This window comes from Vipera ursinii (genome assembly GCF_947247035.1).
Source record: "Vipera ursinii genome assembly, chromosome: 2".
NCBI lineage: Eukaryota > Metazoa > Chordata > Lepidosauria > Squamata > Viperidae > Vipera > Vipera ursinii.
In genome coordinates this window covers 38102252-38116470 of record NC_139513.1, presented here as the reverse complement: position 1 = coordinate 38116470, position 14219 = coordinate 38102252, and the positions used below count along the sequence as shown (strand labels likewise).

Genomic DNA, 14219 nt, shown 5'->3' with positions numbered 1-14219 from the left:
AAACAAATTTTGCTTATGGTTTTTATTGCTTGGTTATCTAATTGCAAGAGCCACACCCAGAGTCACAAACGTGAGATAGATGAATATACAAATAAAATAACTAAAATGTATCTATATATTCTTCACAGTTCACGTGAAATAGATCAAAGGCATGCTGAATTCCTGGTTTATCCCCTGCTCATTGAAAACTACCTTATAAATTAAATAGAGCTTTCTGTTCTCTTCAACTTCTCATGACAAAAAAAATCTATTTATAAACATCGCAATTTTAATATTTTCAGCAAAACATGGAACATGAGCAAAGGGTGAGAAAGAAAGAATGGGGTGGCTTTCCCCATTAGACAACTTAAAAAGAAGCAGTGAGTTAACCAGGGACCCTGAGAGTATTGTTGTGAGTGGTAGTTGACGATGATCAGAACATACTGAATAGGCCCAGGTTGTGCACACTTTTATAAAATTTTGGACCAGGTCTTTTAGATCTCATATACACAGATGGAAGCTTGAAAAAGGACATAGTTGCTTTAATTAGCATCAGAGAGAACTGCACTCATGGAAGATTTGAAATATATCTTCTAAGTCACTTTTGATGGATGTACAGAGTCAGATTTTCCACATTTCAGATATGTTTTCTTCTCTGCTGGCTTAATTGGCAAACAAGTTATACTGTAGTGCATCATATTGCTCAAATGAATACTGAATATGTACAATTTATAAAGCAGTCTGATGACAGGAAAGTCAACCAAATTCCACATAGTGATAACAATTGTATAAACAGCCTTCTCTCACATGGTGCTTACCCAGTGTGTTGGGACCGTGGACTGAAGAATTGAAGAACATAATGAGGCACTCAGATTGGTTGGATAAAATCATTAGCAAACTTTAGTTAAAACGTATTTCCTTTTTTCTCCAATTCCAATTTTGTTCCCTACATTGTCTTCTATATTTATATCATTTTGTTTGTTCGTATGGCTTATTTAATAACATGAAGCTGGTTATTTTTTAAAAATTCAGCCTGTGGAAGTAGTGTCATACAGATTGCTCATCTTCTGGCTAAAGTTCAAAAAGTATGAAGCAGCCATTTTTTTTCTGGTCTTTTCAAAACGATGTATACCTCCTGCTGATCTTTTTCCACCTACCCCACAGAAGACTGACATAATTACAGTAAGCCTTTTTCTATCTTTTCAGTATCCTGGTTCTTTCTCTGCTGCTTCATTTAAGATGCCCATCTCATAATATGAATCAGTGTTCCTTTTAAGATTTTTCTATAAAAAAGGACAGCGACCTCCATCAAAGCAAAGAATCTTGTTCTAAAGCGTGCCCAAAATATCTACAAGTAGGTTAATTGCTAACCAGAATGTCAAGTTATTTTTGAAGGGTGATTGATTTTTGGTGACTCACCTGGACCATTCAGAAGTGGTTTAGTTCTACCTTTCTTTAAGATGTCCAATATGAGTGAATTTACCTGTAAGTATGAGTGATTTTTTCTTTTCTTTGAGGACTCTAGAAAATGCATAAGTGGCCATTTTGTCTGCTTTTCCCAATGTGGCAACAGGGCTTTTTTTCTCATAGAACGCTCAGAACGGAGTTCCGGCACCTTTTTTGGATGGAACCTTGTAGGGTAGGCAAAGCGGGTTGTATGACATGTGCAAGTTCTGGCACCTTTTTCTTTTACAAAAAAGCACTGGATAAGACTATGCAGATACAGTCACAGTGGTATGTGAATACTTCATTGCAAGTATTGCCACAAGATAGACCCAAACATAGATTCATACATTGCTTTACCATATTTATGTTTTGTTTTTCTTATCTTGAACTGCTTTATACTATTCTGGACTTTGTACTGATTTCTATCACATAGCAGTGATGAAAATTTGTACATTCAAAATAAAGTTGCTTTCCATACTAGGTTGCAGTGAGCTAGCTTGGATGGTGAGGAATCATAAGTTGTTCTTTCTTGTGCCTGCATGTATTTGTGCAGAGACATCTTACTTTCCAGCTGTTACATAAAACTAACCAAATGAATTAAAAAGGGCTTTTAGTTTGCTGAAATGTTTACTTATCTTGGAGTAAGCTTTAGTGAAATGAGAGTTTTCTGACTAGATGTATAGAGAGTTATTCTTTAGCTGAACCGCTGTGAGAAGACCCAATTCTCATTAATTTGCTGCCCAAATTCAGCAGAACAATTTCCATACTTGTGATAAACTACTTTGGGATAGTTTCTAATTATTTTAAAGTTCTAAGGTTAGGAAGTAAATTAAAAGAAACCAGAATTCTTGATATTTAAGAATTACGTATTAACGCCATATGAAATAATAATCACAATCATAATAGATTTGGGAGGGACCTTGGAGGTCTTCTAGTTCAATAACCTGCTCAGGCAGAAAACCCTATACCATTTCAGACAAATGGTTGTCCAATCTCTTCTTAAAAACTTCCAGTGAGCAATTGTTCTAACTGTCAGGAAATTTCTCTTAGTTCGAGGTTGCTTCTGTCCTTGATTAGTTTCCATCTGTTGCTTCTTGTCCTGCCTTCAGGTGCTTTGGAGAAGAGCTTGACTCCCTCTTCTTTGTGGCAACCCCTGAGACATTGGAACACTGCTATCATGTCACCCCTCGTCCTTCTCTTCATTAAACTAAACATACCCAATTCCAGCAACTCTTCCTCGTATGTTTCAGCCTCCAGTCCCCTGATCATCTTTGTTGCTCTTCTCTGTACTCTTTCTTTTTTACATCATGGTGACCAAAGCTGGAGGCAGTATCCCAAGTGTGGCCTTACTAAGGCGTTATAAAGTGGTATTAACACTTCACGTGATGAAATGAAACTTCAGAAAATTTTTGGAATTGATAGGATTATCTTTTTAATGATTCTTTTGTCTTCTTTGAAGTGCCCTACTTGATGAGAAAGTTTCAAAATTTTGTCTCTGAGCACTTACAAAAAGAGAGAGAAAGCTACATATAAAAACTCAAGTACACGTATTCATTTTGAAGGGGAGAAAAGAAAAAGTGTGGGAATGTGCTGTCTTCTGAACTTAATGAAGAGTATGATTGGCCGGTGCTTGCTATCATTATTCATTTTACAATTAAATATTAATATACTGACTGTTTAGATCTAGCCTCATATACCCAGTGCTTTTTTTTTGTAAAAGAAAAAGGTGCCGGAACTCACACGTCATACAACCCGTCTTGCCTACCCTACAAGGTTCCATCCAAAAAAGGTGCCGGAACTCCGTTCTGAGCATTCTATGACAAAAAAAAAAAGCCCTGCATATACCTGCTCACTGTTGAAAATGGCCATGGGCACAAAACACATGACTAAGTCTTAAATTGCTTACATTTGTCATATTGCTTTTTTTTAGAAAAAATGGAATTTGAATTACGAATTCCCCTTAAAATTTCCTCTTTTATCTCAATTCTTAAAAAATGGATCCTAACTTATTGCAATCTTTCATATCAGGGGTTCTTCAAACATACTGGATTACCCAGCTGCAACACTCATTATCCCAGTGGGAGTGAGAATCTGGTACATGTTGAAGGTACCACCTTTGAACCAAGTTGCTGTACTGTATTTATACAATACTGCACAAGTTTCTCCCTTACACAATGTGCAGAGCCAATTAAATAACCTCTACGGGTTATAATAGATTAATTTTTGTAATTGATGTGTTTTAAACATAGTTAGTCATTAAACATGGTTCTCTGGTCTGGAATCAGAATGTGTTATTTTTGTTTTAGGCATGTTGCTGTAAAAGTAGCACTGCTGTGCAAACAATAAACATCTAAAGCTAGCATGGAATCTGACAGAATGCCAGGGAAAAAAAACATGGGGCTTTGCAGCATCCATTAATTAAGCTGATGATACTAACCATCTTTATAACAATTGGTATTCTTCAGCCATATCTTTTATTTTTTTTACTCCTCCTGAAAAGTTTCTGTGCTGTGTCTAGACTCCTATTCCTCCTCCCTCTTAAGGGAACAGCTTCTCACTTCATGAATAATAAAAGGCAAAATCTTTTCTCTCCTTAGCTGACTCTTAATGAAGAATTAGCTGGTAAAAAAAAATCTAGATTCTATGAAAGTTCTTTTAAAAAAATAAGAAGAATCCTTCAATTCTGCCACTATCAAACAACTATTCCCCATCAGATCCTTGTAAGGAATTGCCTGTATAATAAAAGACGTTTTCTAGTGCTAAAGGTTGAAATCTCCAAAGGGCTCCGCCGCGCAGCTTAATTTTATCCCCAACTACAAAGGGAACCCTGCGATTCTCTTGGGGCTGCCATTTCCCAAAGTGTTTATTTACCTCAGTCTGCACGGAGAAAAGCTCAGCTTCTGCTTTTGTTTTGTTTTGTTTTTTTCTCCTCGTGTTGCATGTGCTGCGTTAATAGGATTATCCTTAGTTTCAACGGGGAGGGGGGGCATCGGAGTTAATTCCCTTTTATAACGTTGGGAGGGAGTTTTATACAGACTCAGGCGCGTTCAGACACTCTTGCCTTGTTTTCATCGGGATTGGCTCAATGGGTTTTAAGAATCAAAACCCGCTATCGCGGGGGGGGGGAGGGAGAAGCATGCCCTCTTTTTCTTTCTAAACACGGTTTTTGAAGTTGTTTGCATGCAACAGATAGAAAGGAGAGAGAGAGAGAGAGAGACAGACAGACAGACAGACAGACGGACGGAACGGAGGAAAGAAAGAAAGAAAATAAAGAGATGCTGGGATGGAGCTAAGGGGGGGGAAGGGGGCTCATCTGCCGCACCCTGCCGGAGTGAGTTTCCCCACGGAGGGCACCAGAGGGAAGGGGGTTGAATTACTCGAAAGGAATTGTTTTGCGGCTCTCTTGCACACGCGCCTCCCGCCCGCCCCAGAGCGATCAGTGTTCAGACGAGGGACACGGGAGAGAGGCGTGCGCTCCAGAAATGGGTTAAACGTGTAATTAGAGCCCGTACTGGGTAGCTCCAGAAGCTTAAAAGGGAGATTTATCTAAGCTGTTCCGAAGGGCAACAAGGCTGCTCTGTGCGCTCCTAGGCAGGGGGGAGGCACCGCAGCCGTTGGCCGGACTCGAAGCCACGCCAGTCTGCCCAGGAAACCAGGGAGAAAGAGGAGTTTGTCTGGATGGCTTGACCTCACACTTCGCCACCCTTTCCCGTGCTGCGCGGTGTAATAAAAGGCCGCCTGTCCTAGCAGAAGTTTGGAGCTTTTTTTAAAAAATAAAAAATAAAAATCGGAGAGACTCGAGGCAGGAAGCAGCGTGGCTTGTTGGACTGAGGCTTCGAAGCAGCCGATCCGAGCTAGATCATGGCTTCGGTTTTCACGTGTGGAGTGGAAGACTTCCTTTTTAACGGCAGCCGTTTCGTGTGGAACTTGACCATCTCGGCCCTCCGGAGGTGGTACACGCAGAGAGTGAGGGGCTGCCACCAAACCCTGAGCGCGTGGTGTGGGGTAAGGGACCTTTACCAGGTAAAGCCATTTTAGCGATTCGGGTTGGGTGGGTGGGTGGGTGGTTTTCCTTCCTGATGCACATCCAGAATGGGAGAAAGAGGAAGAGCGGAGGGTGCAACTGAAACAGGCTTGGCCGATTCACCTGTGGGACGCTCTTGAATGACAGACGTGCCCCAGATCTCTGCCTGAAAGACACATAATCTGCCTTGGGATGTACACTTTGCGCGTCTCCTAAGACAAGCGGTGAGCAGGTCCTAGGTCAGGGGTAGGCAACCTTGGCTCTTTTATGACTCGTGGACTTCAATTCCCAGAATTCCTGAGCCAGCTATGCTGGCTCAGGAATTCTAGGAGTTGAAGTCCAGAGTTATAAAAGAGCCAAGGTTGCCTACCCCTGTCCTAGGTGGTGGGATTTGTGTTCCACATCTTTTAAAAAAAAATGCAATGCCTTTCAGGACTCTTGGCAGGACAAAATTCCCTCCCGTGTTTATTCAGAACTATTAGTTGGGATTGCTTCTGTTTTTCTGTCTGGGTGCCATTCATCAGGCTTGCCATCCCTTGCTACTTCAAGCACTTACCTGAACTAATGGGACTTGTTCAGTTTCCATCAAGTAAGCACTAAATGCAGTGGCAGGAAAATTTTATTTTATACTGCCTAATTCTTTTCTCCAACCTGCTACAAATTCTTCTTCTTTCCTGAGTAATTACTTGTTTCAAAACATCTCGTGCTCTTCCTCTTTTTCTTACCCCATTCCTGGTTGTTTTGTCTAGTTTGGAGATCAGTGCTCAAAAGGTGTCAAATACTTTGAAAAAGAAAAAGATAGGGGGGGGGGAAGTGGTTATTATTATTCAGGAACATTTACATATTATTGGATCCCATCATTCCCTAAGATCCTTTCAAATTAACTCTTTTTTTTAAAAAAGGTGATAAATCAGATGTCACAGATGTCAGTCCTTGATGGACTGAATTTGTCTTCCTGCAGTCCTTTCCTTACCCAAAGTAGGTAATGCACTGATGATGTTACCTAGTTTGGTAAATGAAACGTCTGCAAGAAAACCGTCAAGCTCAGACAGCACCAAGGACCCCTCATTTCAACCCTGAGCTACACATATTTTCCTGTGTCAGATTTTATTTATTTATTTTATTTTAATTCCATTTATATCCTGCCCTTCTCCGAAGACTCAGGGCGGCTTACAATTTCCATGTAACTTCTGTGACAGTGTGTATTTTCATATGCGTACAGTTCTTTGGCTTTACAATGGAATGCAGTGGTGATTTAGAAAGGAACTTCCTAAGATTATAGGACTTTTAGTGTTTGATGAAAACAAATACTATCCTTATGGAAAGAAACTCTGTTCGTCAATGTTAATCAGATAAGGATGCCGAAATAAATGGTCTATGTTTTTTTTAATTAGAATTGTGTGTTTTTTTCAGGATGTGACAAAATATAAGTTTGGAGTCCTACTTACTGTCTAGACTATATAGTGTAAACATCCTAGGTGAAGTCAAGCTTCAATCATATTATTGCCTGGGCATGGATGTCTTTATGTAGACACTATCACATATGCTCAGTTGAAGGGAATTCCTGCCTTTAACTTCCCACTATCAGACACATGCTAATTAGTAAGGGAATTAGATCTTTAAACAAGGTTGGGAAAGCACATAGGGCAGTGGTGGTGAACCTATGGCACGGGTGCCAGAGGCGGCACTCAGAGCCCTCTCTGTGGGCACGCACGCCATTGCCCCAGACCTGCCTCCCCCCATGGCCCCCTCCTCACCAGCAGTCCCCCTGGAGGAGTCATCCCCGAGCGTAGCCCACGTGGAGTAGCACAGCCAAGGACATGGCAGCTGAGCAGCAGGGACAAGACTTTGCCCTTGTACCCATCACACGCAGTTGATGCTGCAGGGCGTGGGCAGAGGCCATGGCTGCCATGGCGCTGCTGGGCCGCATGGGTGATCTGAGGTGGGCTGTGGAGGCAGTGGGTGGCTCCACAGGCAGGTGGTGGGACAGTTTTTGGACACTCGGTCTCTAAAAGATTTGCCATCACTGACATAGGGCATAACTTCTAGAATTCTGTCCAAGTGATATTATACCAAAAAGATGGGCAGAGGTGGATGGATTCAGCTCCTAAGAAATACGAGAAATTCTGAAATTGTTTACTCAGATATGACTCATTTTGTATAGTAGTCCTTCTGTCTAGCTCGAAGCACGCATATGATGTTGCCACTATTATTGCTTCTCCACTTGCCAACGCACTAGGGGGGAGGAGAGGGGGAAATGGAATGCAGGCTCCTGACAACAATAAGTCAGCCCACATGAACCAAAGACGTTTCAGCAGGTATAAACCCATAGAGACACTTTTTCATAACAATATTTTGACACTCGATTGGACCATGTGACCTGCACTATTAGGGGGAGGGAGAATTCTATACTTTAATTATGGTTGTTTGCACGGGAAATTACCAGAGCTGGTTTTGCTTTCGTCTGTGCCGAAATGATGTACTCAATAAAGTTTTGCATTAAGAGATTGGATCGTCTTGATGGTGCTTACTCAGTTGGGTTCATCAGTCAGAACCATGGCACCTTGACTTCTGACTGGACTCTAGAAATGTTACTAATTATCTGTCCTTGAAATGATGATAGCTACACTACCCTGTGGGTGCTTGGCAACCAACTTGCATTTACTACTGGTTGCAGTGTCCCATAGTCACACAATCAGCGAAAAATGTCCATTGGAAAAGCTGGAGCCGGACTTATGATCATGTGATTCATTTAATGACCACAGTGACTCGCTTAATGAGTATCATAAAAGCAGGCATAAAATTGAGCCCAGTCATGTGGACTTAACAGCTGCAGCTGTTTAATAACCAAAGTTCCTGGTTCAATTGTGGTTGTAAGTTGAGGACTATCTCTAATGCATTATTGTTTCAGTTGTATTTTGTTATATGTCTTTGTAAGTACATGATAAATTAAAGTACTACTAATTTTTGCTTTGTGGCATTGTCACTGGAACAGAAGAGAAAGAAGAGAACACATTCCAGAAGAAAATTTCCCCAGTGCATTTTCCCTCTTTTATATGGGTGCACTGAGGGATTTTTTTTTTCTGGAATGCTTGCCTTCTGTAGTCTTTGTCCAGATGTGGCTCCATTTTGAACTTGCCTTTTCTTTTGCCAGCTCCCATTCCACACTAAATCTGATTCAGTTCTGTTCTGTTATCAGAGAGTTACCCTTCTGATGTTCAGGGTCTTGTGGAAGAACAGGGAGTAGAACAAGGACTAATGACCTTCTTTTACCGGTCTACTATAGAGAGCATCCTCTCGCACAGTATTGTGGTTTGGTATGCTGGTCTGACACAGTGGATAGCAAGATATTATAGAGGGTGGTGAGCACAGCACAAAACATCGTGGGCACCACTGGATGACCTCGCCAGGGCTCGCTGCCTTGGAAGAGAGAGGAAGATTCTCAGCGACGACTCACACCCTGGTCGGTACCTCTTTACTCTCCTACCATCGGGTAGGAGATACAGAAGTGTAGCCAGCCATACCAACAGGGTGAAGAACAGTATTTATCCATGGGCTGTCAGGCTCCTGAATGGGAAATAACTCTTATGTATGATTAACTTGCGAGGCTGGTGTGTTGTGCAATTAGCTCACATGGTGTAACAAGATGGTGGGTTTGTTGTCACTGTGAGTTGTGGGGGGGGGGCACGAAGGGAGGCTCAGCCAATCTCACTGTATACATGTTGTACTTTGATAATAAAGGTTCATTCATTCAGATGGAAGACCCAAGTCTCTTCGCATAATTTCTTTCCAGTATTCTCTTGAGTTCAAAACAAAACAAAACAAAGAAAACCAGAAGCCATATTTGTACTAATTTTCAGAGTTTTCTTTCTCCACCCTTGCTATTTTATACATGTGTATAAGCATCCAAGGTTTTACAGTTTATCTGAAGAACAAATAAGCAGACTGGCTCCAGGTTCAACTGTTAGATATTGCTGCATAGAGCTGATCTTTCCAATAGAGAACTGAAGACATAATTCAAAACTCAGCCCCCAGCCATTGCTCTCTCAAAGCAAGTCCTTCATTGTAGGCTGAAAAAGTTTTAAACTTTCCAAGTTAGGAGTTATTTTTGTTTGCAGTAACAAAAAACGAATTTACTGCCCAAGATTCTGTTCCAAATGACAGATTCCAATTTGAGATAAAAATCAGGACTGGCAAAGAACAGTTAACAGATTTATTTAGAGCAGGATAAAATCAAAGCGTAAGACTCAAACTTTTGCAAAATTCAAACAAAAGAAGCCAAAAAAAAAGAACAATATTTGTAGCTCTGAGTTGAAATGAGGAGTCCTTGGTGGTTTCTGAGCTTAGTTGTTTACTTACAGATGTTTCATTACCCAAACTAGATAACATTAGCACTGATAATCTTACCTAGTTTGGATAATGAAACATCTGCAAGAAAACAACCAAGCTCGGAAACCACCAAGGACCCCTCAAAGAGGTGGAAATATGATAATGGTGAAATTGGCAGAGAGACGTCAATAGAATAGAATAGAATAGAATAGAATAGAATAGAATAGAATAGAATAGAATAGAATAGAATAGAATAGAATAGAATAGAATAGAATAGGACCTTGGAGGTCTTCTAGCCCAGCCCCCTGCTCAAGTAGGAGAACTTATACCATTTCAGACAAGTGACTGTCTAGTCTCTTCTTAAAAACCTCCAGTGATGGAGCGCACACAGTTTCTGGAGGCAAGCTATTCTACTGGTTAATTATCCTAACTGTTAGGAAGTTTCTCCTAAATTCCCCTGGGTTGCTTCTCTCTTTGGTCAGTTTCCAACCATCGTTTTTTGTCCTGCCATCTGGTGTTTTGAGAATTAGTTTGAAGTCTTTGTGGCAGCCCATCAAATACTGGAATACTGCTATCATGTCGCCCCTGTCTCTTCTTTTCTTTTGACTAGCCAAACCCAAGTCCTGCAGCTGTTCTTCATATGTTTTCATCTCCAGGCCTTTGATCATTTTAATTTCTCTTTTCCAAAGTCTCAACACCTTTATGTAGTATGGTGACCAAAACTGGCTGCAGTATTCCAGGTGTGATTTTACTAGGGTTTTATAAAGCGGTACTAATACTTCAGGGACGTGGTGGCTCAGTGGGTTAGGATGCTGAGCTTGTCGATCAGAAGGTCGGCAGTTTGGCGGGTCAAATCCCGAGTGCCGCGTAACAGAGTGAGCGCCTGTTACTCGTCCCAGCTTCTGCCAACCTAGCAGTTCGAAAGCATGTAAAAAATGCAAGTAGAAAAATAGGGACCACTCCGGTGGGAAGGTAACAGCGTTCCGTGCGCCTTTGGCGTCTAGTCATGCCGGCCACATGACCACGGAGACGTCCTCGGACAAGCGCTGGCTCTTTGGCTTTGAAACGGAGATGAGCACCGGCCCCTAGAGTCAGAAACGACTAGCACGCAGGTGTGGGGGAACCTTTACCTTTACCTTTTACTAATACTTCACACGATCCTGATTCTATGCCTCTGTTTATACAACCCAGGATTGTATTAGCTTTTTTGGTGGCTGCTGCACACTTCTGGCTCATAGTCAAGTGATCATCCTCTAGGACTCCAAGGTCCTAGTCGCAGCAGAGTCTTTTACAACTCAATAAGAGTTCGTGCTAATAGTATTAGGATTTGACCTAACTCCCAAATGCAAGGCTGAAGCTTAGGGATCTCTAAGAATGTTATTTATATACACCTCGTGACACATTTTCCTAGAAGAGATTACTTTTATGCTTTGCAAATATCCCCACACTTTTCAGTGATAATTTTGTTCCCCATTATTATTGGCTCCTCTGATTTCTACAGTATGTGTAGCCTGGTATCAAAGAAATGCTAAATGCTTCTTATGTTTAGATATTTATTGATGTTAAGAAACAGTTCACTTAATGCAAAAGATTATCTGTTTGTGCTCATGTTTCATTCATGAAGAGATGGCCCAAATCTATCACTTATCTGAATCTGCTATATCTTTAAACAATTTATGTCAGCTTAAACACTTGTCTTGATCAATCACTGCACAGATAGAGAACTAGAGTGGTGTAAATGATAGGATTGAAATAGGAGAATAAGAAGGGAACCTGGACAGGTATAAATGAAATTAGCTTAAATAGGTATTGGCATATATGAAAGGATATATAAAAAACAAGCATGTTTGTGTATATAAAGCATTCTCTCCAGTGCATTATCAACTGGTGATCTGCCATAATGATACTCGAAAACTTTCATTTTGATAGGAATGGCATAAACTTTATTTTGGAGCATATATCTGCAATGTGCTCTGTCCATAAAATATGGAATTTCCCTAAATCTGCTTGTTTTCATTATGAACATTTAAAACTAATGTCTTGTTTTCTTTGTTGGAGGGGTTGTCTATAATCTCTGTTAAAAGTCATATATAGTCCCAGTGCTTTTTTTTTGTCATAGAATGCACCAGAACAGAGTTCCGATACCTTTTTTCAATAGATTTTCCAAGTTTTAAAAGTAACTTTTGAAAATTTGATGTTTGGTCCATGTGGACTTGAATTGCCTTGTCAAGCATAGCAGATTGGCGGCAAAATCATTAAAATAGTGCATGCGGGTTGCTTGTGTGTCGGGTCTGATGCATGCGTACTTTGTCTGCGCTGGTTGTGATGGCGCTGCTTGGCTTGTGGGCACTGCTCGGCTTGTGATTGGTCATCTGGTTGCACGCTGAGTGCTTACTGCGGGCAATGACCGTTATGTTTCGTTACACAACTGACCTGTGTGGGTGTGTGTACAGTGATTGACTACGTGCAAAAGGTAAATAATTTCTTTATTTTAAAAAATCATTGGTGAATTGAAAATCTTTTTTTAATTTTTAGCGTAAAAGTGTGACCCCAAATTTCAAAATGAAAAAAAATACTCATTACTTCTTAACCACCAGTCCTGCTAAGAACTGAATATATAATTTTTTAAATAAAAGATGTGAGTTCCAGCACCTTTTTTCTTACAAAAAAAACACTGTATAGCCCTGCTGTTATTTGATATTCTTTAGCTGTGGTTTTTCTGCAAATTAATGGTGTTGGTGAGTGTGTTAAAGCTTTTTTTTTTTTGGCAAATGAAAATATTCAGTACATGTATGGAAGTCACTTTGGATAGTGACATGGGAAGCCTATACAATAAACAAACAAACAAATGCAGGCTGAACATTGAAGCATGCTTCTGTTGTATTATCCTGGAGCAGTGCCCCAAATTAAAGTTATTGCACTAGAGCAGGAGTAGACAACCTTGGCTCTTTTATGACTCGTGGACTTCAACTCCCAGAATTTCTGAGCCAGCCTGGCTCAGGAATTCTGGGAGTTGAAGTCCACGAGTCATAAAAGAGCCAAGGTTGCCTACCCTAGAGGGATGAAGAACCAGCAAATAAACTGCGGCTGAATAGTTTGAATTGTGATAAAAAACATCCTTGCTCTGTTTTAGAGAATTAAGTCCATATAATAAGTTGGAACAAACTTATACTAAAATCTGGAAGGTTGATTCTTCCAGGTCAGCTGGAGTAACTATTGATAAAATCCTGAAATTCAGAATATAAACTTGGAAATTTACACATTTTACTGAATTACTAACTTGGAAGAGAGGAATAAAGACGGAAATAGTCTACAGTATTTCTGTTTCCTGTAATTCAAATCTAGTTAGCATGGACACCTGAAACATTATGTTTCCTTTACCGCTCCACCCTGAATACATTTTCCAAAATGAAATTGCTCAAAAAGGGAGAATGTCTTTACAATGGTTTTTTTTCAGAGTTAACAGAAAAATTAAGGTTTCAAATATCTGCACTAGAAAGACAGAAGAGCATTATAAAGCCTTTAGCTCACAATTTTCTTTATACCCAAAACTCTGGTTTGATGCGTTACAAGTGTATCTTGAACAGCTTGATTTCTCTTTAGAACTGTTTGTGTTTAGGTTTAACTTAGTATTGACTTTTTAAAGTCAGTTAGTTAATTAGAGATTAATTACTCTTTAATTAATTAATTGGGATATCCAAATTAGAAATCTTTTGTCATAATTCTGAGAAAAGTGTAGTTTCTCCTAATAGGATTTGTCCAGAATGGATACTATGACATTGTATAAAATATGTTTAAAATTATTTATCCCTGTATAAATACAATGTAAAACAACATCGCTAATCAAACAGAAAAATAAAGTCATAAAAAAGACAGAGCAGCTAGAGATTTAATTACCACTTAAATTTCTTTGGCAAATAAAAAATGTTTTAAACTATTTCCAAAAAGATTATATAATTGGGAATAGAATTTAAAAATAAATACTACTAGGAATTTTGGAATAGACCTAGAAGCAAAGAGACAATTGGTGGTTTCAGTAATAGTGTACTGAAATCTCATCTTCAATTTTGAAATTATTTTTCCTTTAAAAAGTAGTTCTGGTTTTCTATTTGTTTCACAAAATATTATATAATTTCCTGTAGTAACATTCTTTGTCATAAGCTGCTTTTGTGTTATCCATCCTTCCTTCCTTCCTTCCTTCCTTCCTTCCTTCCTTCCTTCCTTCCTTCCTTCCTTCCTTCCTTCTTTCTTTCTTTCTTTCTTTCTTTCTTTCTTTCTTTCTTTCTTTCTTTCTTTCTTTCTTTCATCTTTCCCTTTATTACAGTGCTATTTCCTGATCAAGGGAAAGGAGTTGATGCAGGCAATAAATGCAATAGATGGTTGGAAACATGATTCTACATTAAAGAACAGGACTTTCTATTTATACATCATAAATATCTCT

The 14219-nt window shown here is 39.7% G+C and overlaps 1 protein-coding gene across 2 annotated transcripts in view; it reads left to right on the top strand.

The window, feature by feature from the left end:
- Positions 1-5286: 5286 nt before the first annotated feature.
- The window catches only part of FRMD4B (FERM domain containing 4B), a gene marked incomplete at its 5' end in the record, with an annotated part of 176306 nt that continues 167373 nt past the window's right edge, over positions 5287-14219 (top strand). For both annotated transcript variants that reach the window (XM_083355174.1, XM_083355173.1), the window contains one exon: positions 5287-5448. In XM_083355174.1, the coding sequence (XP_083211300.1) occupies positions 5287-5448 (162 nt within the window). The remainder of the gene's footprint in view (positions 5449-14219) is intronic.